The sequence below is a fragment of the Diplotaxodon limnothrissa genome, linkage group LG19, assembly GCF_057381915.1.
Source record: "Diplotaxodon limnothrissa isolate DT_005_m linkage group LG19, D_limnothrissa_male_GT1.1, whole genome shotgun sequence".
NCBI lineage: Eukaryota > Metazoa > Chordata > Actinopteri > Cichliformes > Cichlidae > Diplotaxodon > Diplotaxodon limnothrissa.
In genome coordinates, this window is record NC_140614.1 from 12,842,259 (window position 1) to 12,866,372 (window position 24,114).

General features: G+C 41.8%; 1 protein-coding gene across 1 annotated transcript; it reads left to right on the forward strand.

Moving 5' to 3' along the window:
* The first annotated feature begins 9,079 nt into the window (after positions 1-9,079).
* On the forward strand, positions 9,080-11,561 carry foxa2 (forkhead box A2). Its single transcript, XM_085342555.1, has 2 exons — positions 9,080-9,372; positions 10,042-11,561. Exons 1-2 carry the CDS (start codon positions 9,301-9,303, stop codon positions 11,209-11,211), a joined length of 1,242 nt encoding a protein of 413 aa, XP_085198681.1. The 5' UTR covers positions 9,080-9,300; the 3' UTR covers positions 11,212-11,561.
* The last annotated feature ends 12,553 nt before the right edge of the window (positions 11,562-24,114 follow it).

Here is a 24,114-nt window from a genome sequence, read left to right on the forward strand (position 1 = left end):
AGTGTTTGAAGTTTCCTTCACTGGATATAGACTGTGAAGTAATCACAACTATCCCTGCTGCAGCTCTTTTTTCCTCTCTCTCTAAGGATACATGATACTGCTCACCTCTATCTATTAGCATGAATGCTTTCAAGATGTGCACTTCCTTTGCAGTCCTTATGACCCCGTTAACCTCTGAGGGGGGGACACGGAGGCTCTGATACGCTGAACAGGCCCGAATACAACAGGACCGTTTAAATCTATTCTCTTTCAAAACGCATACCGTACCTCATAATAAAGTGTAGCTCGTCTTCGTTAAATTAGAGGATACAGCGTAAGAAGAATCAGGCAAAAAACAGGCAATGTCTCCCTCGTCTGGTTGCCCAGAGGTGTAAAGGTTTCAGTCATTCATGCGTTCCTTTAACCTGTCGTGGCCCCATGCAGCACCAGCAAACCTTTGCTCTTATCTAAACACATTTTACTTTTTCAACCCTAACATTTAACCGTGTTACTCCTTTTTCTGAGCTCAACTTCATTATTTTGTAGAAGCCATTCATGGCCCTGTGTGTAGCTTACAGAGGTGTAATAAGGAAAGTACATTAAACTTTTTACAGAAGCTGGATTTTTTTGAAAGTTTTACACTGTGCTTTTGAATTTTTGTTGGAAAAATCAAACCAGAAACAAATCATTTACTCAAGAGCGACGTGCCTATAAAGTGTCTTTAAACACTTGCTGTCATATTTATTGTGAAACTGTAAGATGATTTTAGCATCAGTTGCACAGTTCTGATGGGTTTTCTCCAGGACACAGAAGTTACGTGGGTGACGTTACTGAGTATAGAGTGCTAATCATACAGGGCGGTGTTATGAGACGTTATCAGAATGGAAGAACAAGACTGTTAGATAGTCTTAAGCAGTGTCAGTATTTTTACTTTGTCTGTATCCAAAGAGAAAACTGTTCTCTTTGCTGCCAGGAGGTGTCACTCTCTGTTGGTTTATCCACTCAAATTTGAAAGGAAGGCTGGTTGTGGCTATTACTGAAAACAGATGATCCTGGAACCAGCAGATTATTATTTCTTTACAAATGAGAGAAATATATAATCAATGTATTACAGTCTATAACATTAAAAATTTGCCTTTGCATATACTGAAAACTACAGTGTTATCAGTCACATATCACAGCTGAATAGAAGCTTCTTTTGGAGACTATGACACACATCTGAAAGGCTGATATAAAATTTACACATGAAGACCGAGCTACAAGATCCCTCACAGAAATAACATCTGCTGAAGGATCAGAGACAGCGATCTGTCTTTGTTGCCTTGATCCTAGCGTCTGTGTGTATTTGTTGAGCAGCTTTGCCTGGTAGCTTCTCGGCAGGTCTCTCGTCACCTCGAGGGGAGGTCCGCGTGTCACGCACCCTCGCAACCCCCATCCACGGCCGCTTCTTCTCGCTTCTGCTCCGTGTCATCCGTTCCTCCGCTTCTCCTCTCCGCTCCATGCTGGGTATCCATGAGCTTCAGACCAAACAAGCAAACAAACAGAACAACAGAAAAACCCATCACCCGGATGAGGTCGGGCTGGGCTTGGGGGGAGAGATGGGGATGGCTCTTGTTTGCTCTCTGGGCCAGTTCTATTTCACTGTGATGGCAGAAAAGGCCTCCCAGGACACTACTACCCACACTTGTGTTTGACTTCCAACGGGGATCAAGGTGGTCTTCACTCTGCACTGACACATCATCTTCTGATCCAATACACAGCTGGCTGCAGCCACAGGCCTGTAGCCTTTACCTAGGCTGGTCCTGTACTCGTTAGCTGTGGTCTTGGCCTTTATCTGAGGGACTTGTTGGTGTGGCATTTCGTCCTCACACAGCTGTTTTTCAGCCATGGCCAGCAAATAATGAACTTTAAGTAAATGTTGACTGTGATAAATAATCTAAAACACAAATGCCAAAGAAATGATCAAGATAGGTGTTTAATATTAAACTGATTAAAGTGAAATCTTTTCCTGTTTCTGCATTATATTCTTTGTCGTATTATCAGTCAAGTGCACTCTGCCTGGAAGAGGCTGTAACCCACACGTTAGCCACGCTGCTCCGGTTTTCTTCCCGTGTCCTCTGTAAAGGGCATCACTCCCAAAAAGCACTCTTCCCTCTTCTTTTCACATTAAGACCCAGGTGGTAAATGAATGCCTCCGCAGAGAGCTTTTTACCTTGAGGCCGGTGTGTATTGGAGACACGGGTGGGGAGTGCTTCACAAGATCAACTGCATGTTTACCGTTTGACTAATAATTGAAATTTACCGAAAGGTTGTATAATACGTTAATTAAATGCTTTGGCATCACTTTAGACTGTATATTGGAGAAAAAAAAGGAGGTGAAAGCCGTGTGTGTGGTGGCTTGTAAGGACATCCAGTCATCCTTTTGTTGTAAAAGCTGTGGAGAGGAAATGAAAGCCGGGAATGGTTTCCTCGTCTGGGAAAATGCAGATGAGCTATGTAGGTATGTTTGATTTGCTGACTCCAGCTGTGCCTGGAGAATTCCCCTGACCCATCCTAAGATCTGGTTGTTGTGTGAGGCAAAATGTAGGCTGCCCCTGTTGCAAAGCAGGCAGGCGCAATACGCAACCCCCCTGAAAGGAACGGTCATTGAACTCTCAGGCAAGTGGCAATATTTGCTCACCTGAAATACTCACATCATAGCAATTGGGGTACGGGTGGGCTCAGGGGCTGGGCAGGGCCTCCTCGAAGCAGCTGTGGCCAGACCGGGAAGTTTTGTGGCTGGAGAGGGGAAGGGGCTTTCTTGTTGGGGGGTTGTTCAGATGTGGCCGCCTTATTATGTCCTTAAGGAGGCAGGCACCATATTTGTTCGAAGCTGCAGGAGGCTGATGAGGTGCTAATCTGTTGAGTGGCTGTGTCATTGGGGCCCTGTTCCCAATGGCCTGTTAGCTGTCAGAGCCTGTAAAAAAGGCAAAATTTATTGGCCCCAGGCCAGGGCTCAGCCATCGGTGTCCACGGGTAAGCAAACACAGATTGGACACTTATGCTGTTGCTCTGGTAGAGCTGGCTTTAACACCAGGCTCCTGGGGTGACACGAAGGCAGCTCTTTCAGACCTCTTCATGAGTTGTCAGCCCCCTCTATGCTCCTCTGTAAACACTACAAATTAGCCATCTGCATATGGATGGGCCCTTAGTCCATACAGGAAGCAGACAACTGCCTGCAAGAAGGCTGAAGATATCGACTCTCTAACAAATAACCCCCCGGCCCCCCAACGCCAGCTTTTAATTTCTCATGTATGCAAAACAAAGCGTGCACAGTCAGTGTTTTAGATATGCTGGTAACGATTTCTTGCTCGAGAGAAAGATTTTGTTGTACGGAGCCTTGGAGCGTGAAGATAATGAAAGCGCTCGGCTGGCCGGTTGCTTGTGATGGGTTCGGGTCAGCAGTCAGAGGTAATCCCAAACTTGAATTTCCCCATCAGCCTGGAATACAGATAAGACTGCAGCAGATCTGAACCTCACTCTGACTGACTGAGTGATTGATGGAAAAAGGAAATGGACCACTCAGATTCAGAGATGTGTTTTCTCGAGAGGTCTCCCAGCAACAACTGCAGTGCTGCAGGTTTGAACATCATTCACAAATCAACGCGAGATTAAAATAGTTGATGAATTCATTTAACTGTCACGGAAAGGACGATACCAGAGGTCTGTCCCCTGTGAGACGCTGAGGGCACTTAGGATTAAAAAGACCATTACTGATACGCAACTTTTTAATCACGAGGCCAGGTTTGCCCTCTTGTCCACACTGACAGGGATCTGACAGCATGGCGGCCGCGTGTGAACAGCAAGCTCTTGCACGGGCTTGATTGTAGTGATATTTAGACACAGTGCTTCCCATGGGAGCCTGGCACTTTAATTAACATAGCACCAGTGGCTCTCCTCCTGTTCTAATTGCCTTCAGTCTGTGATTAAATGTGTATTGACTCTGCAGTTGGTCCACTAATGAATAACAATGTGCTGATTTGGTGATATTAAATCTTCTGACTCTAATACACAACCCATCCACGTTTTGTAGAAAGTTCAGAAGGCACAAGGAGTCGTGGCATCTGATCAGAGTGTGGGTATATATCCCCCCCCTCCCCCCTCAAAATAAGTATTTTAGCCTTTAACCTGCAGCTTTATATCCAGCAACCCTGTAAAGCCTGAGCAATTAAATAATTGCCAAAAAATGCAAATTTATTTTGAAAATTAAGTTTTTATTGAACCTTCTGACAAATTCAATATCTATTTGCATATATGAGTTTTAATTTATATTATATTTTTGTTCATCTGGCACTTTTTGTTTGTCAGTTTATTACTTAAAATAATTTGATCAATTTATTTTGGTTGGGGAAAAATAAAATATCACACTGATGATGTAGAAGTCTGAAAAGCTCTGAAAAGACATACTTGGTGTTACAGGGTTCAGCCTGTACTTCTTTCAGTTGAGATTAAATTGGGTTCATTTAAATAACATAATTTAAGCCCACGTGTGTCTCAGTCTTATATGACCCACTAAGTGTGCGGCTATAAGAACTAAAAACACTTAATACAGCAGTAAGTTTGTATTATTTTGCTGCTCTCACAACCTGAAAACCAAATATAATCTAGAAGGTTTTTGCAAATCATGTATTAATTACAAATAAAGCAGCTTTTTTTCTCGGTCAAATTAATTTCCAGACCTGTCAAAAGAATAAACTGCAGCAACATTAACACTCAAAATTCTATTTCAGTGCATTGGATCCTTCCATCTCTCAGGATTTCATTTTCCTCATTCTACTCCTGTGGTCCAATAGATAAACTGTCACCTTGTTTGACAGATGAAGGCCAGAGGTAAACATAGGTTCTTTTTTTAACATGACAAGAGGAAAGTATTGCATCTACAATGCCTTGGATACAGTCAACATAAAACATATCGAATGGCATTCCTCACTGCATTCCTCTCAATATCAAAAGGTGCGTGTTTGAGGACAGCCTTGCTGCGTTTACGCCTGTGTTTGCGCCCTGACCCACTGGGGCCAGTGCAATAACTTTGGACTGCCTCCCACTGCATCTCGTTGCAATGACCACTCTCAGTTTTTATTTAGCTAGGTTGTGTGCCTTCCCAGTCCGGCCGCTTTTCAGATTCATTTCCAGGTAAACACAGTGTGGCCAGCCACAAACCTGCAGCCAACAGGCGTTGTCACAGCTGTGGCAGATAATGGCAGGTCCAAACTCCAGCCCGGCTCTGGAATGTTTACTGTCACCACAGGCAAGTTGGCTGCAAACATTTTTTTTCCAGCACTTTCCAAGAGGAAGACTCTCTTGTTATTAATTTTATTTTGATGAATCACATGCTTAACCCTTTGCCCTGTGCCGTTTTGTGTGGCTCGGTGTACTCAGGAGGGTAGAAAGGCACAAAAAGGTGCATTCTTCAGCAGAGCTTTTAATTTCAGTTGAGAAAGAAATCCTTACTTTGAAAGCCGAAACCTAAAGCTAGCACATAACTGCCAACAGCTCCTGGGTGTTTGAAGGAATGTTCCACCTTCCTCTCACCGAGCAGAGATCTATCCGTTTCCATCCCCCTGCCCTGCACCCAAGAAAACTTCCTGGTGTCATTTTGGGGCCACGTGTGTGCTTTGCTTTCACCTCTTTAACTCAGTCATTACTATTTTCACCACTTAGTGGATTCCCTTATCATAACGAGTAAATGAATAACACCCAAATGTGTGAAATGTAACACCCATCATTCTAAAGGCTAATTAATCAAGAGTGTGGCAAATCTAACTGGAGGAGAAAGAGGGCTACACTGCTGCTTCAGGTGCCTCAAGTAAATTTTCACTGGAAATATATAAATTTTATAACAACACACTGAGCTGTGTTCTGACTCAATCTCATGAGTACAAGTCAATGCAGTCCTGGCCTTATTTTCAGTGCACGCCGGATTGTGAAAGCTTCAGCTGGGAACAGAAAAACTGCCAAGAAACGCGGCAGCGGTTTGTACATATTGCAGCAATGACCGTCAGGTCATTAGATTCCCTGCTCAGTGTGTTGAAGTGAACTATTAAAGTGCATATTTAAAGCTGGTGTCAATGGAATAAACCAGAGGTTAAACTGAAGGGAACACACTGCCTGTATTTGACCCAAAGGTTTACATGGTCTGAACCTCAATCATAAGCAAAATGCATTACAGTATTACTTTAATTTGAGTGTGAAACAACACAAAGACTCTGAAATCTTTGGATAAAGATTTTCATTTTATATTGCGGCTTTTTTTTAGTCCCGTTTTACATAATTACGCTAGAAGAATGGATACTTGGCATATTTTTTATTCACTAACAGACCAGCTTACAAGTATATACATGCACGTGTAATTAACCTTCTGAATTTAAGCCGAGTGTAACGCAACGCAAGATTTTCAGTCTTTGGTGATTCAATCATCTTTTCTGTACCAACCATAAAGAGGCAGTGATTAACTACTCTGGCTTTTAAAATTCAAATTAAAGCTACCACGGGAGGAACTTGTTCTGATTCTCTGGAACATTTAAACTTTGTTTCGGAGCTCACATTTCTGAAATTCTCCACATTTTGTCACTACTTTGCTGACACTTTTTCTTTACTTGTTTTTTTTGTGTGTTCTGTTTCTAAAAACTGAAGTCAGCCACCATATATTAAATTTACCGTGTGATTTCTTTGGCTACCTCATTCCACTGACACAGTCAGAGTGGGTCATAAATAAAAATGTTGCAGTTGTACAGCGTGTGAGATAGAGTCAGAGTGATATGTAGTGTCTGCTGTGGAGAGGAGGTAACATTTTTTTTGTGAAAAGGCCAGTTATTGTTCTGGGGTGAGGATGCAAACACTACACCAAAGAATAATGAAGAAAAACAAAATACACTGAATAGAAAATACATCTGCATAAAGCCCTGCACGAGTTTTTTGTTTTTCCAAAATGTGACCTTCACTCATGTCAGAGGACTCTGGAAAGTTGATGATTAACCATGGATTTAGCTTCATGTCTCGTTCAGGAACATAATGTTACACAGGTCAAGGACCCTTTTAAAACGCTCACGGTTTTTTGTTTCTGTAATTTTATAATAAGCACTTCATGAAATAATATTTTTGACTCATATATAATGGATTTAGCGGTACCAGAACCAATCCAGGTCCTTTTTAAATCCGTTTTCATACTTTTTTAAAGAAAATATGCAACATTTTTCACATTCAGCGTCACCACATCGTTGCGTAACACACACAAACATACCTGCTGGCCATGCAAGCATTCACGATCAGATTTTTTAGCACATTTATGCAACAGAAATGCGTCAGAATATTTGTAAAACTCTTTAAAAATTATATTTTAACATCTACGAAAAATGTCTTCTCTGAAATCCAGTTACTCCATAATGAGCTCACACCGAAAATATTCAACGCGCCTAATCTTCCGCCCTCAACACTTTATAAAGGCCCTATTATATACAAATATTACATGGCTGTTTGTTTGAAGCGTTTTGTGATTTTGCAGCGACTGTCCCTTTCAAAAATAACATTTCACAAAACTTATTGTTGTTAACTCAGTCGAGCCGGGAGAGCGCAGATTTGACCATCTCCAGCTTTCTCCATTTCCACCTCTCCGCCGGTGCAATCCCAAATCCTCAAACACACAGAGCTTTTTCTCATGATCTCATTTCCAAGTTAAGCAGACTGTGTTAGTCCCTCGTCAACACGACAGGTTTACTCGCCTTTACTAATGGGGCTCTATACTGATAGTTATGCTCTTGCGTAAATATGCAGTCAAATAGATGTACAACTACTGACACGTGGCTGGCATCGCTCTGCAGCCTCACCTTGATGTTTGTGTCATACAAATACTGTACGGGTTGCGAAAATGAGAGGCCCTCAACACACAGGCCTGCACGTCTGATGAAAAACAGGAGTTTCGTGCTTTAAAGGTCCCCCAACAAGCAAAATCAAAAAAGCTGTCTGCCTATACACCCACGCGCACTCTCAAACGACCTATTTAAATAAAAGAATGTGGGCTGTAACGTCATCACTTCCGTGTTTTTCTTGATTTCGGTTATTTTTCATCTCTTCTTTTGAGTCAACCTAAAGAAAAAACACGCAGCTTTCTTTTTTAACGGGCGTTTGAGTTCAAAGGATGACTTTACGTGCCACAGAAAGTAGAGCCAGTCGGAGGTGGCATCCGAGAGAGGGCGCTCTGAAGCTGTGCCTGGCGTATTCGACACTAATTAAAACATTTAGAAACAGTAATTCGGTCTCCCAGGTTAAGAAATCAGGTTAAACTGTGCCTTTGTGCAAATATCACCTACATTAGTTGGGAAAGAGGTAAGGACTTTAGTACTGACAAAATGTAAACTTTAGCTTGTAGGAAGTTTTGATATTGTTTAAAATGACCAATTATATCAAACATGCTGCGGTCATTTACACGGATCTCGCTGCTTTTTCTGTGGACTAAGCAAAGCTGAAAGAGAAATCCTCTTCAGGTGAACATCAGAAAGGTTTAAAACTGTGTCTTATCATTTATGTAAGCCATAAACACGTGTTCTTGGATTTATATAGCAACAGAGCTATGGCAGAATAATATTTAATCCTGTATCAGTTAATGGTTTAATCTGCCTTAAATCTCTGTAGAGATTTTTGCTGAAACGAGATTTTACTTCATTTCTAAACGTTTTCGTGTTCTTTGGTGTTCTCGGTGTAAAATAATCAAAATGTATATGTAGGCTTAGGCAATAAATTCCTTGAATGCAACGCAATAAAATGGATTATGATTTGAGCTCAGCTGAAGTGGAATAAGCACTTTGGAGTATGTGCGTAATGAAAAGCGCACCAAGGAAGAGCGCCAAACATTCCTTTTATAGTTCTCCCCCCCCTTTTTCTGCCCCAACCAAAATACAATAAGATTAGTTTATAATGAAGCTTTTCATATGAAACTGTTCTTTTCAGTTAGCGCAGGTGTACAATTGGGGTGGGGGGATGCTCGAAGAGTCTCACGCCTAGGTGCGAGGAGATTATTCAAATAGGGCCCAAGGCGTAGAAGTAGGGATTGGAGGCTTGCCTAGAGCACAGAGCTATATCACAGCGTTAACAAGCAGCACGGAGCGTCATTTGAACTCCAGTCACTGACAGACGCATTTCACGGCTGGCTCCATAAGACACACATGCTCCAGTCTTCGACGAAGGGACAGACCGACGACCTAAATACATTCAGTGGTCCCCAGTTACCTGCTATTAGAGAGACTTTCGGCTTTCCCTCTGCTGGGAGACGCTTTGTAAAAGTCCTCCATGATGCTTGGAGCAGTTAAAATGGAAGGACACGAACACACCGACTGGAGCACCTACTACGGAGAGCCCGAGGTGGGTACCTTAAATATATATTTTTTTCTGTCTAAAGCCGATCCCATTTTATACAACTCAATATTAGCCCTGAGATAATATTAACTTTGTGATCAAATATTGACTTGAGGCGCCTCCAAATCCTCCCCCATCTCCACGCAGCGCACTATCCTAACAAAGTTGCTTGACATGTAGGGGAAGAAACTTTTCGCTCGGATTATAATTTCATAAGTCTCTACGTGTTTCTACTAAATCGGGTTATTGTTGGTCAGGTTTCCACCCAATAAACACGGGTGCTGTTTGATTTCGGGGAGATTTTTCAGTGGACACACGCACACCGAGTAGTATTTTCATCTAGGCTGCACATTTTAAGAGGAATAGTCACCTCAATTTTATTTATTTATTTATGTTTTGTTGTAATACTGGCGTTAAATATATTGTTAAATATACACACCCCTGTTTTTCATTTTTAGGAAATACTTCGCGCGAGAGCAAACGCCTACAATGCCACTTCACACTTACGAAACCGGGAAGCTTTAAAATATAAAGTATTATTTATGGAGATGAATAAGGCGATTTTTATCAGGCTCAAATAATAACGATTCGCCGTGTTTAGAAATCACTGTGCCGCTTTATTCCTCGCTGCAATGCCAGATGAAACTCACGAATGCCTCTTTCCCTCACTGACAGTGTTACACCTCGGTTGGCAACATGAACGCGGGCCTGGGAATGAACTCTATGAATACCTACATGAGCATGTCCGGCATGAGCACCACTGCCAACATGACGGCCAACTCCATGAATATGTCATACGTCAACACGGGCATGAGCCCCTCCATGACCGGCATGTCACCTGGAACCGGCGCCATGAACGGCATGGGCGCAGGGATGACGGCAATGAGCGCAGCCCTGAGCCCCAGCATGAGTCCCATGACCGCACAGCCCGCGTCTATGAACGCCCTCACGTCGTACTCAAACATGAACGCCATGAGCCCGATATACGGACAGTCTAACATCAACAGGTCCAGAGACCCTAAGACCTACCGCAGGAGCTACACGCACGCCAAACCCCCGTACTCCTACATTTCTCTTATCACCATGGCCATCCAGCAGTCCCCGAGCAAGATGCTGACACTAGCCGAGATCTACCAGTGGATAATGGACCTCTTCCCGTTTTACCGACAGAACCAGCAGCGCTGGCAGAACTCCATTCGCCACTCTTTGTCTTTCAATGACTGTTTCGTCAAAGTGCCCAGGTCGCCGGATAAACCGGGGAAAGGCTCGTTTTGGACTCTGCACCCGGACTCCGGGAACATGTTCGAGAACGGCTGCTACCTGAGGAGGCAGAAACGCTTTAAGTGCGACAAGAAGATGAAGGAACCGGGCCGCAAGTCAGGGGACGGCGGCTCCTCCAACAGCAGCTCGGAGAGCTGCAACGGCAACGAGTCCCCGCTCTCCAACTCCTCCTCCAGCGACCACAAAAGGTCCCTGTCGGACATGAAGACGAGCCAGGCCCTGAGCCCGGAGCACACCGCTGCTAGCCCGGTGACGCAGGGGCAGCACCTCATGTCTCAGCATCACTCGGTTCTTGCGCACGAAGCCCACCTGAAGCCGGAGCACCACTACTCCTTCAACCACCCTTTCTCCATAAATAACCTCATGTCCTCGGAGCAGCAGCATCACAAAATGGACTTAAAGACTTACGAGCAGGTGATGCATTACTCCGGCTATGGCTCCCCCATGGCGGGACCTCTTTCCATGGGCTCCATGGCGGGGAAAGCCGGTCTGGATTCTTCATCCATACCTGACACAACTTACTACCAAGGTGTCTATTCCAGACCAATTATGAACTCCTCATAAACTCTTTTATTCCCTCATGTAATGTGGACTTTCTTCCCATTCACTTTGTACATTTGTAAAAGAAAAAGTATAGACTTTGTGTACAATATGTATTTCAGATATTTTTGACGTTTCCCACAGTTTTAGTTGTCGAGTTTGTTAGTAGCCTAATTATTTTGAGAGGATGCTGATATTAATGATTAAAAACACTGATAATGTGACGGAAATCTGCTCAGAAGTTGGTTTCAGGACTGGACCCAAAGACAACCAACAACAACTTGCTGTAAAATAGCCTGCGTCCGCATAACTGGACTCGTAAATGACTCGAAATGCCTCGCTGGATTTGTTCAATCATTTGTGTAATTCCTATTTATGGCTTGTATATGTGTATTCTTGTAGTGACAAGAACAGAATCTATATTAAAGTGTTATTGGTTTTGTTTTCTGAATGTCACGGTGTTGGGCCATTTATTATTACTATCATTCTTACTATTATTATTATTATTATTACTATTATTATTATAGGAAAAATTAGATTTTATCCAAAAAACGAACTTCAAACGGAGAATTTGCAGGAGAAAGATACAATTTGAGGCGGCATTAATTTAGTCCAATTTTGGTTTATATTATCATAACAAAAACGAATCCATTCATCCATCTTTGGGATCATAAAATACGTTTCTCACGATGTATTTATTTATTTAATTCAAATTCTGGAATTTATTCTTACCCACGTAAGGCTCACAGTCAGCTTGGATTAATAGCTTTGCTGGATAAAACCGGGAACAATGCTCCCAATTTGTCATTCAGGAAATGTAAACAACACACATATATGCTCATTAATCCCAACCACAAATTCAAATATTTATATGAAAAAAGGAGATGTAGCCAGTGCGCCACATTCTATAATATTTTTAAACTAAAGTGAGGTAAAAGGAGGTTTGAAAGAAAAAAAGCGGCAGGATAATTTAAAAATATATATATTAAAATGTTTTTTTAATTAATTAATTTTTTTTTTTTTAGCAAAATTGACCCCACACAGTCGATCCAAAGGCAGAAATGCACACGTTCCCATTTAATCTCGCAATCTTCAGCTGCAGTTGGTGAGATTATATGCAGCCTACATGCATGCATTATGCCAGCTATTAAATTCCCACACATACACATTCACATACTCTCTCTCTCACACACATACACTGGCGCGCGCGCACGCACGCGCACAGTGCAAAGTTTGGATCACTGAATAAGATTAGTGTCATTGTCACATAAAACAGCCTCCCGTGGCGCAGCAGAATAGTTGCAAAAGGGGCCTGATTTGGGAACAGAGCCGGCTCAATGCGATGCTCTAACTTTTCTCCCCACAATCTGGGGGACCATTGTCTTCTGCCTATTTTTAAAGTAGTGGGACCCTCCCCACTTGTTAGATAAGATAGGCTAGTTGTCATCCAAATGACTCCAAGTCCCCTCCTGAGCTCAAATCCAAGGCCAGGGAGTTTGGGAGCATTTCTGCTCCTCTTATAACCAAATGACACCCCTTCGACTTCTGAACACGTAGGGCCTAAAGTGTGCGTTTATTCTCCAGGCCCTCTTTACAGATCGTACTTTAAACAGCGTGATCTGCGAATAAACAAAGCCAGTAAACAATAGAGTGTAGGCTATGCTCACATATAGGAAGAGTACACACACAAACCAAATTGCACAAGTGTAAACTTTGAATAGGACGCCGCAGCTCTGTAAATTTACACAGACATTAAATTTCGTTCTATTCATTTTAGACATATAATGCTAAGCTGATTTTTTTATAGCACACTGATCGATATCTCTGTAAAATAATCATTTTTTTTAACTAGCGGGGCAGTGAAATCTTTGCTTTGTGCTAAAGTCAACAGTGACAGAGTTTGAGCTCAAATAAATGCCGTGATGTCTGGAGCCCTTTGCAGAAGGCAGAAGGCGAGCTTCTACAATGGGCTCCTGTGTGGCCTGCCAACAACAAGCAGCGGCTATTTTGAGCAGGTATGAAGCTTTTATTTTTATAAATCTGTCTTCTTACATCGTTTTTTTCCTTTTACTTGGAGGGATAGACGGTTTGACAGCCGTTCCCGGGGGTGCATGGGGTGGAGGGGGCAGAGGCTGATTTCCTAAATTCAGTCGAAACGAGACGTATTTGATTTCACGACAGGGTGGTGCAAAGCTGAGAGGATATGCAGGTTGTGTGATTGCTGCAAGTTTCCCTGTCTCTGAGTTGCATGTTGGAGAGACCTTAGCGCACTGCAAAAAACTGCCACGGACACACTAGGTTGGCTTTACTCTTTCAACTGCGTAATTTTTGTTTTTAATTAAAAGTTTTCAGTTGATTAGATAATTTCTCTCGCCTCAATTGGTGGTTATTTCGCAAAAGTAAATCATCCAAATAGATGAACTCTGTCCACAATTGTAACTTGTAGCACATTAGAGAAAAGCGACTGTTTAAACTGGAGGAAACACACGAAACCAGCGGAACTCTTTCCTTGTTCAGAGACATGTGAGACTGAGTGCAGATATTTTTTGCAGTGTGCGGCTGATTGGTATCAGTGTGGCTGCTCTTACGTCCTGAAAGCGAGCTTTCCTGCAACACTGACTCTACGGCTTTTATTATTTGGTACCGGTATGTAAATACACTGAATCGATTTTTATTTTCCAGCACCAGTTTTAATCAAAAGTAAAGTAATATATGAAAATAAAACGCGTTTAATAAAATATTTTAAGAAAATTAGGATAATACGTACTTTATCTTATTCCCCCCCCCCCCTTTTTTTCCTGGATTCAAAAACCGGAAGTCTTAATTTTAAAGCTAGAATCTTTACCGTTTTATTAAACACAAACATGTAATAATAATAATAATAATAATAATAATAATAATAATAATAATAATAATAATAATAATAATAATAATAATAATAATAATGACGATGATGTTCAAGACACTGCATCCAAAATACTGATTCTTTAAAATCTGAAGTAGATGGAGAGCCCTTCAAATTGTTCCTCGGCCAATATATAACAGTTATATTCCAACGCTGCTCTCCTCCGACCCTCAGAAGGCGCGGTAACCCCAGTCAAGCCCCTCTCGCGCGCACTGAGCCGGGAATGGCCTTGTGGAGCTTTGCCGGTTCAAAGGTAACCAACCTCAATCTGTACCGGCACACAAAAGTGCGCCGGGGCTCATGCATCTCCTAACTTTATTCAGGTTTTTCCATCGGGGAGGATACCTCTGGAGCTCCTGGCCGCGCCATCATAGACGAGCACATCTGTTGTTATAGCAACTGAATAAAGGATGGCCCGGCCTGTTGATCCTTTTTTTTTCTTAGCCCGCTAACCTGATTTCTCTGCTTTTTTTGTGAGCGTATTTGCATATTTCTTGATTAGGGCCTGAAAACAGGACCCCCTTTTTCTCAGAGGCACTCATCTCTGGCAGGCATTCTGACTCTCACTGCAGGTCGTCGATGGGAAATCATATATCTTTAAAAAAAATCAGCGTAGCTGGAAACAATAGACCAAATATCATTGTACTATAAAGTCTTCTGCTGTTTAATTCAGTCTTTTTTTTTGGGGGGGGGGGGGGGGGGGGGGGGGGGGGGGAGGATATATTTACTGCAACAATAGACGATTTACCTCCTTTTCTTTTTATCACTTTAAATAGCGTCTAATACCAGACCTCCAAAGTGAGACATTTTCCCTACGGCGACGTATTTTAATGCCTAGGCGAGTTTGGGCCTCTGTCTTCAATGAATGACTCAGTACCCTATAAGCCATATGCGCATCCACCCATGGGGCTCCATTTACACCATCGGTTTACGCATAAAAGAATTGAAATAATATCAACAAATTATTGGAATTATCGTATGAACACTGGCCTCGGAAGGGAAGAACAATAAGAAGTGTGTGCGCGTGTGTGTGAGAGTGGGTAGTTTTGTGATCAATCCTCCAATCGGCCTTCTAATACAGCCTCTTCGATTCTTGCCCAGTTCATCAGCCTGTGTCTGTAGGCTATATTAAATCTGGAGCAGTGTTCTTTCAAGAGTCAGATGTGTTATATACACAGAAAGGTGTCTGGCGCACCTATAGGCTCTCCATGCGCTGCAGCCCGCGGACTGGAACACCCAAGTAGATCCGTCTCCATGACGACGGCGGGACACCGGTCCAACAAGCTGTAATTCTGTCTCAGCCTTTTTCAGGGGAGGGACCGTCCACACTAGCCCGACTTAACTCCTCTTTCACCAGAAATACTCCTAATCCCATATCTTAGCAAGGCAAACTGCCGTCCCTCAGTATATTAAAGAGGCCACAAAGTCAAAACTTAAAGCCACCCATGGTTTCCCAGCAGGCGGCCCATCCCGGTGTGAGCGTCGCTGCCCCGTCCCGTCCCGTCCGGCCAGCCACTGTACGTGTCTTCAGTTTTCTCAGCGCCTATTTACAGAAAATTAATACTTGTAATCATAACTTTTTATTATGTGATTTCGACAAATTTGCGCAAATAAACCCAGAAGATTTAAATATTAATTCAACTTTAAATAAAAGAATAAATAAATAAATTGTAGAAAATAAATTCTGTTATGTTGATAAATTAATAAACATTTTACGGCTTATTTTTTCCACAGGCGGCACTGCGGTTCGGTTTGCGTTATTGTCATTTCTGAACGTCTGCTATTTTCTATCGTTGTTAAACATTTGATTTAACAGGAATTTAAAATGAGCTCATAACCAAAATATACATTTAGAGTGTCCGAAATTTGAAATATTAAAATGTATCGAAATCACATCTATCAGTTAACCAGCTAATTTGCAATTGAAAATGCATTCCTTCTGTTGCCGTTTCATAGGCTGCCCACACGTTTGTATTTAAAAGGATATTTGCACATAAATACGCACTTCTGCAAACATATTACGGATTTCTAGCACAAAAAGGTAGAAATGAAAACAGGATTACTGCAGGGAAGAATGATTTATTAATAAATTACATTTTAATTCCACATAAGTTTGCGTTGCAGCTGTTGAAAACATTGTTTTATTGTGTGTTTGGCTTTCTAAAATGACTTTTGAGCTTCGTTCTTTCCTGTGGAATATTTGTTTTTAATAAGACAAACTTGAAATATTAAAAAGTAAAATCATAAAATGAATCTCAGGCAGACCTTCAAGCAAGGAATTAACTATTTGGCTTTTATAAATAATTTTCCTATTAAAACAGTGCAGTTAAAGTAAATGGAGTTTCAATAATTGCAAATGTTCCTTATTTTTAAAAATATATATATCAGCAAAAAAAAAATTGGCTTTTTAAAAATGTTTCTTTATGTAATTTGGGGGGTTGTGGATAATTCGTACAAACTGCATGAGACAGCAGGCAGAAACTATTTTATAGAAAAGCCTGTTTTTCTCCTCCTGACCTGGAATATAATAATATCATGAGGAATTTACAAGATGTGCATGTAAGTGAAACCTCAACTTTTATCATTTCTGACTAAAATTTGGCTTTAATTTTGCTCTGTCCCTTTTTAAAAAAAATCTTTACGTATACAGATTATTTGATAAGGCAAAGCAGATTTATTCTATATTTACAAATCACTTTATTGTCATTTGTAATGCTGACATGTTTCATCTTAATTTTTTGCAAAGTCTCAGAGTTACAGACGCAGATATTATTTGGTGACTCTAGATGAACGCAGATTTGTTACAAAGATGATGAAGAGCTGGGTGTGTGAGAGCGAGCGAGAGGCAGAAAGAGAGAGGAAGGGATGGAGGCTGAGAATGCGGACGCTAACTGTGATGTGTCCGCACTTTCCTGACAAGACTGTGTGACATTCCAGCGCAGGACTCCATCATGTTCTCAGAGAGAAGGAGAGAGAGAGAGAGGGGTCCGTCAACAATGCCCATTGAGCACTGTGAGGCAGCAGCTGGTGGGACATGCAGTGACCTAAAGGCAATCTATTCAGTCCAGAACGGGGTGCCTCTCACTACCCTCCTGCTTTTATAAGGCTGGAAGTGGATGGATGGTCAGTGTTTATCCTTAAATAGTATCGCAGCACAGGTCTGTCATCATGAAAATGGAAGAGAAGCAGTCCGCACCTCACCAAACCAATCAAGTTCTCGTATGGGAACCGCTAAATATCAAGAGTGTGGAAGGTGATGTAAATTTCTGAAGAGGAGCTTTCCGTCTTATGTCGGTGGAATCGAGATAAAATTGAGATGACCATCAAAGCTTTTGTTTCTCTTGAGCGCTGACGTGAGGCTCAGCCCAGCAGCGGAGGGGAAGATTAGGTTTTCAAAGAGAAACAGAAAAAAGAAACAGCAACCCTCCACATAAGATAATAGAAGTGTGATCATCCAGGCAGAAAAAAATCATATTGGTTGGAGATTAGAGATGCTTACAATGTGAAGTTAGATATCAGTCAGGCTGACTGCTGATGTATTTGTGTACATGCACACAGTCGTGCTTTTAGCCCTTGTTGGTAATTCCTCAGACATTTCCCAGCAGATCTTTTAGCTCAAACCTTGTTGGCAAAGCCGCCATGGGCGATGTGTCGGTCAGCAGTGGTAAAGGGATGCTTGCTTGGCTGTGATTGATCTGGTGTGGAGTCTTTATTCCCCTTGAGACCATGCACCTCAATATTTTAGACCCAGCTCTTGCAGTGTTGATGGGAGGTATCGCATATAGTGCCATGTTACATCCCCTTTTCTGAACCACTTCCACACACTGTGGCATATTTAGCCATCGCACGGCCATAACATGGAAGCCAGGATGCTGCAATATCTCCTCACTTCCCCCTGAGCTCCAGTTCCAGGAAGTGAAGGCAGAGCTTTGCCAGCCAATCGCAACGAAGGACACCTAACTCATTAAAAGTTAATGAAACCTATAAACGTGGTGCGCCAGCGATTCATTTAAACCCCCAATCCAATCTCCTCTCCCAGCAAAGGCAAACAAGCCTGTGTGCCCCCAGCGCTGTCCTCGGAATAACAAACTATGGAATATTTTGTCCTGCATATGTTCTCCTATGCAGACATGTGCACATTGATAGGCTATCTTACAATGGGACTTGTCCAATTTAGAGAATGCCAGGATGGTGTTCTGCAGGGGCGAATTCTGTAATGGGCATCCGAGTTGAATTTAATGCCTTTACTTTACACTGCATAGCTTGTCGGGAATGGCTGTTATAGATATGCCATTTCAACATTCATGAGAATCACTGACATTCAAATAATGTGCTCATTTTAATACCATGTGAGTGAGAGCCAAGTCTGTGTGAGAAAACCTCTATATTCTTCTTCACGGTCAAGCGAGTGTCAAAAACTACTCTTGATCCACGCAGACAGACAAGGTGAAATCTGAGCCCTTTCCTCCAGATAAACGCGTCTCTTGCTGTCCAGTATGCTCTATCTGTTTCAGTGCCATCTCAGCTAACAGCAGTGCTGCTCTCAATTTGATAACAAACCATCAACAGCAATAAAGTGCCACCTTACAAGTGTCCAAATCTAAAGAACAATATCCCTCCTTGTCTTTCAGACCTCCATTTCAACACAGCTCCAGCGCCTCACAGTGCTTCCCTTGGGGGATTCAAATTAAATTCTCCCCGTGTATAGTGCCACTGTCAGCCCGTTAATGAATTCCCATACCCTGACTTGAATCAAATTAATCCCCAATTTAATCCATATAAATGGCTGTGTTATTTATAATGGAAAGACGGATGCTCCGTTGAAGGATTGAGGAAAGCTGGGAAGTGTCTATAGGGCTGTTGAGCAGATTATTGTGAAGGATGAGGCCTGTATGTTCCCCCACTGCAGAGTAGTCCCCTGATACACACTATTTAACCCTCGCCTGCTTGATGCTGACAGCAACATCATGGTGTTTGTCACTTAATATCCTTTTAGATTAAGGAGTCAACTGGCAGATTTATTGGTCAGAGTCGGGTTATTATGGTGGAGTCTCAGCAGAAAGAGGTGTCGTAAAGCATTTGTGAAGGGCCATGGTTACAGTTAAATTTGCTGTGGGTTCAGACTTGTTACAAGCAACCACTGTTTGAGGTCACTGAGTCAGAGACAGCTGTATTTATGCGCTGATGCAAATTTCCCACTGAGATCCCGTCATATGCAAATGTTTCTTTGGGAACAGCTCCCTATCAGCATGTAGATCAGACGACGCAATCCTTGATGTAGACAGTGAGGGATAGATGACAGGTAATTTGTCAAAGGGCTTATTTATACAAATAGTTTAATATCATGCAGCAAAGTGAAAAAGGACTAATGCCTTTTTGGACGCAAATACAGTGGGTGACGACTGGTAAAAAGAAAAACAACACGCACACAGTGGATCCAGGTTCAGTTATTGGTGTGTAACTCCAAGGACTGGAAGTGTCGGATTTCCCGTTGCTGTGTTGTTTTTGGCCCCAAAAAGTAAAAACGCAACATCCAGATACGCCAACATTGTGTGTTCATAAATACCACAGCATTTTTTTTAATTCCAAAAATTATGCATAGAATAATTGGGATAATTGAGATAGATACACCAGATTTAAAACAGTGAACGGAGCCAAATGTATCAACTGTATCAAGTGTTAGCTACGAATGCATTCATTGCAGGCAAAATTCATTTTAAAAAGTGGTTCTTTGAAATGAGCAGTTTCTACATGCTGCTCGGTTGGATATACGGCTTGTGGTCACTCATAGGAGTTTTTCACCTCCAAATCTATGATATACAGTGTACAGTTATTTAGCTAGCAGTATCATGGGATGGATATGAGGATGACAGACGGTTCCGAAGTCAGTTTGGCAGTTCATGGGACAGTTTGGAGCCTTTAAAGCTCGGTCCACCAAATGTCTGAGCAGCTATGTTTTATTGAGGCATCTGTAAGCTTACTAATTTTATTGCCAAGCTTGGCTTGTGCACCTACCGTCATGGAGAGGGAGAAAACACACACACACACACACACACACACACACACACACACACACACACACACACACACACACACACACACACACACACACACACACACACAAAAGTTTGCTGTTTGCCTTCATTCCACCAAATCCTTGACAGCCGTGCTATAGCCCATCACTATTCACACCATTGTGCTGTCACAACAACTAAACACATCATTTGTGTTGCAGAAACTCATCCTGTATGTATCCAATACCAAATGTTTGGCGACTGAGCGAGGAAACGGTGGGGAGGGGGCCGCATAATTTGCTAGGAAACATTTTACCGAACATTTGGTGATAAAAACGCCGGCGTCGGCCCCAAGGCTTAAAGCAATTAATTCAGGATCCTGACATAAACTCTCCAATCCTTTGACAGCTTGGAGCTGAAATAAAAATGCTAGTTCTCCTGGGAACGGCAGGAGATAGCTGGCTCTTTTCTGGACTGTTTGCTCACTGGCCCTGAGAGCAATCTTCCCCAGTCAGAATGAAATGCAAGGACACAAACAATGTACCAGCGAGAGAATGGGAGATGGGGAATGAACAGTTTGGACTATTTGCTCAGCAGAAGGGCAGCCACAATGGCTGGCCCATGGCTTTCCCATGCATCAAGTCTCTTAGTCTTAGGCCTCCCTTTGTTGCCTGGTTTCTTCTACCACAGCCAGATAAGAGCACAGCTGCCCTATACTTTTAATTCCCATTGTACGCCATACTGTATGGTCATTTATCTGTCCGCATTCTGCCTGCCTTAATGGTGTTGTCTAATTGAATGAGGTATCACTCGTGTATCTCTGTTCACCTTAGCATGTGTACTCGTTTTGGCCTCGATTTGCTCTCTCTTTACCATAAAAGGCAGCTGAGGCCTGTGGGAGGGGGATAACGGGTGACCCCTCTTCTCGTATTAGAGAAGGAAGCACAAGTCAAGCACCGACTGTGATAACGGCGCTTAGATGGTTTTAGCAGGAGGCCTAGTTTAAATAATTTTTGGGGATCTAGATTTATGGCGCAAGGAAAGCTCTAAGACAGGAGTCGTGCTTGTAGCGCCCAACAAAAAGTCCTTTTCCAGTCAAAGGCAGGAAGCTGCTGAGGGCACTTGATGCTGCCATTATATGACCTAATGGCGACTCCAACCAGAAAAGAGGGCAAATAGAGCAAGTGTAGGGGCTCTGGCAGAGAGAAGCATATTGTGCTCCTTTGTTTTGGTGTGTCGGTTGGTGTTTGCATTTACATTGACCAGTTCTCTGCTGAATGTGTATTCACACACACTCGGCCCGTGTAATGCTGCCGGGGTGGCAGGAAATGGAAGTAGCGTGCTTCCCCGCGGAATCTGCAGGGAATAAAGTAACAATGGTAAATGAATCTGAAACGCACACAAACAAACAAACAAACAAACAAACAGAAAAGAGCAGGAGTGGGATGTCACCGGAGGATCAATACACATAAGATGAAGCAGCATATTCATGCATGTGAGCAGACACTTGCCTAAACACAAACACACACACACACACTGAGCCCCTCCCCCTCTGTAAAGGTTGTGATGTCAGGGACCCCCTGGGTGGTCAGACGGAGGATAATTTCAACACAATTTGACATTGTGAAGGAAACGTTTAAGAAAGCTTTTCACTGGCTGTGTTTGTAAGGCCACTTTTATACAAGTGTGTGCATCTTTCTATACAGTCTGCACCCAAAGATATGGCATGAAAACTGTTCTTTTCTTCAGCCGAGTGAAAACCCAGCCCACGACGATTCCACAATGGTTTATTCTAATGGATAAGCTCTTAATCTATCAGATCAGATTTCAAAGTGCCAGTAGCTGTGCCAAGACAGGCCCCAGGAAGGAAAACCCTTTTGTTTAGGCCAGAAATTTTAAATTCAAGACCTGACTTTATTCACAACAATAAAAAGGGTATCACCTGTTACGGAAGCAATACCTCAAAGAGCAACACCATTAAGAAACAGTAAGTGCTTGTTTTCACATCCACCTTTGGTGCACCACCAGCGTTCTGCCAGCATGTCAGACCTCAGGTATGGCAAGATAAATAGCTGTCTTATTTGTGGTTGTGAGAGCCAGGCTCCTTGTGGGGTGGTGCTCTCAGCTTCACGCTCCAGCAACGCTGAAATAAAGCTCTGTTCGAGGCATTTCAACACTGCTTAAGGTTGTCCGTTACCGTGTAATTTATGAGTTGAGAGGACTTCGTTTTTAAGTTAACTACGACCTACAATCTTCCAGCATTCATGGGTGGAGAAAAGAGCCTTGTGAGTCATAGGAAACTTACAACACTCCTCCAATTACCTTAAACAATGCCAGTCTGAGTGAAGTCTGCAGCTTTCTCGCGTGTGGTTCAGTCACTAGACATGGACGCGATGTGACCTAAAGTAATTGGGTGTACAGGCACTATAACAGGTTAGCCATTTTGTCACCTGTGGGTCAGTGTGGCGAGCTGGTAGGACACGGTTAAAGTCATTCGCTTCATGCCCCAAAGCACTCGGTGGGTGGTCACACGGACAGACAGAGAGGACTTACTGAGTGTTTGCTCATGGGCACGTCTTTGACATTTGTATTTGAGACACAGAGTAAAAGACCTTTTCCAAATTTAGTATTTTCAAAAAGACGTCAGACAAAAATACAAAACATTATACAAAGAATAAAAAAAAGTTAATTTTCTATTATTTTCAAAATAAACTCTGTTCTTCATTCAGTCTCCATTTATCTGTTATAAATAAAAGTGTTAACAACCCATATCTCACCAACACGTTAATTAAAAGAGCTGGTGTTAAAATATAAATAGCATTTTTTTAAACTGTGGAAATATGATTCATAATCACACAGTTTTAAATCACTAAACATTTAGATTCACATATCTTGTGTTTGCCTTGTGTTACAGCGGCTGGATATATGACTGCATAATTGGGTTTTATTGCCGGGGAATCAAATAAGGGGAAATTAAACCACATATTATCAAGTTCGTTTTATTAGCAGATCAACATGTTACTTAATCATAAAATTTACTACTAGAGTAATTATACCTTGTTCATATTTTAACCACACACATATTAAAAAAAAAAAGCAAACAAAAACATAATTTAAATGGAAAATGGAAAACACCCCCCCCCCCCGCCCCCTGCCCCCCACTTTTGAAAAGACAAATGTAAAACAATAAGAACATAAATTAAACAAAATTAAAATGAATATGCCATGACTTTGGAATAAAAAGATGATGCTTAATTATGATTATGTAGAATAGAACAACTAATATTAATATAAATTAAAAAAAAGAGAATTGTTTCATCATCTTTGGCTGCACTAAAAATCTTTAATTTTAAACAAATATATTTAATTATTTAATTTATCCTATAAATTAAAAAATGACACGAGAAATATTCAAATATGTTTTTGTGTCACTGCATCACTGAGTTAAAAATGTATCCAGCGTGGGGTCAGTGCGATCCAATACTGGGTGAACCAGTACCGAGCAGCTGCGGTGACACCGCGCTGATGATATTTACATGCTGGATTAATGTTGGACTGCTGGATCAAAACAATCTTTTGCGCTGACCATTTTTTACCTTTGAGAACGGGGTCGCATTTTTGTGCTTCTGCCTTATCGAGTCAGTGCTGTGTCAGTTTTTATTTACTGAATTTTAGCGTTAATTCAAATATATCTGAAAGAATAAATGAATTAAATATCAGGATAGAATTTCGAGCAAAAATAAATATAAAAATATGACATTATATAAATGTAATTTATTATTTAATCTCATGATTTTTTTAATGAAATTAATAACTTGTATTTAAGGCTTTTTGGTGAAAAGGCTGCTGTGCTAACGATTGCAGTTCCTTTGCATTTGTATTTCATTTTATTAAAAATAATTGTTTTTCTCTCTTAATTCATATGCAGCTGTTTGTTTTGGGAACATTTTTCCTCCAGATCTCTTTTATTACTTCTGTTAAAGATTCAGTTCAGCCACACACGGCTGT

Coding starts and splice junctions, on each gene's coding strand:
- foxa2 (XM_085342555.1), top strand. CDS start 9,301: ATGATGCTTGGAGCAGTTAAAATGGAAGGACACGAACACACCGACTGG. Junction 9,373..10,041: donor CCTACTACGGAGAGCCCGAG/GTGGGTACCTTA, acceptor CCTCACTGACAG/TGTTACACCTCGGTTGGCAA.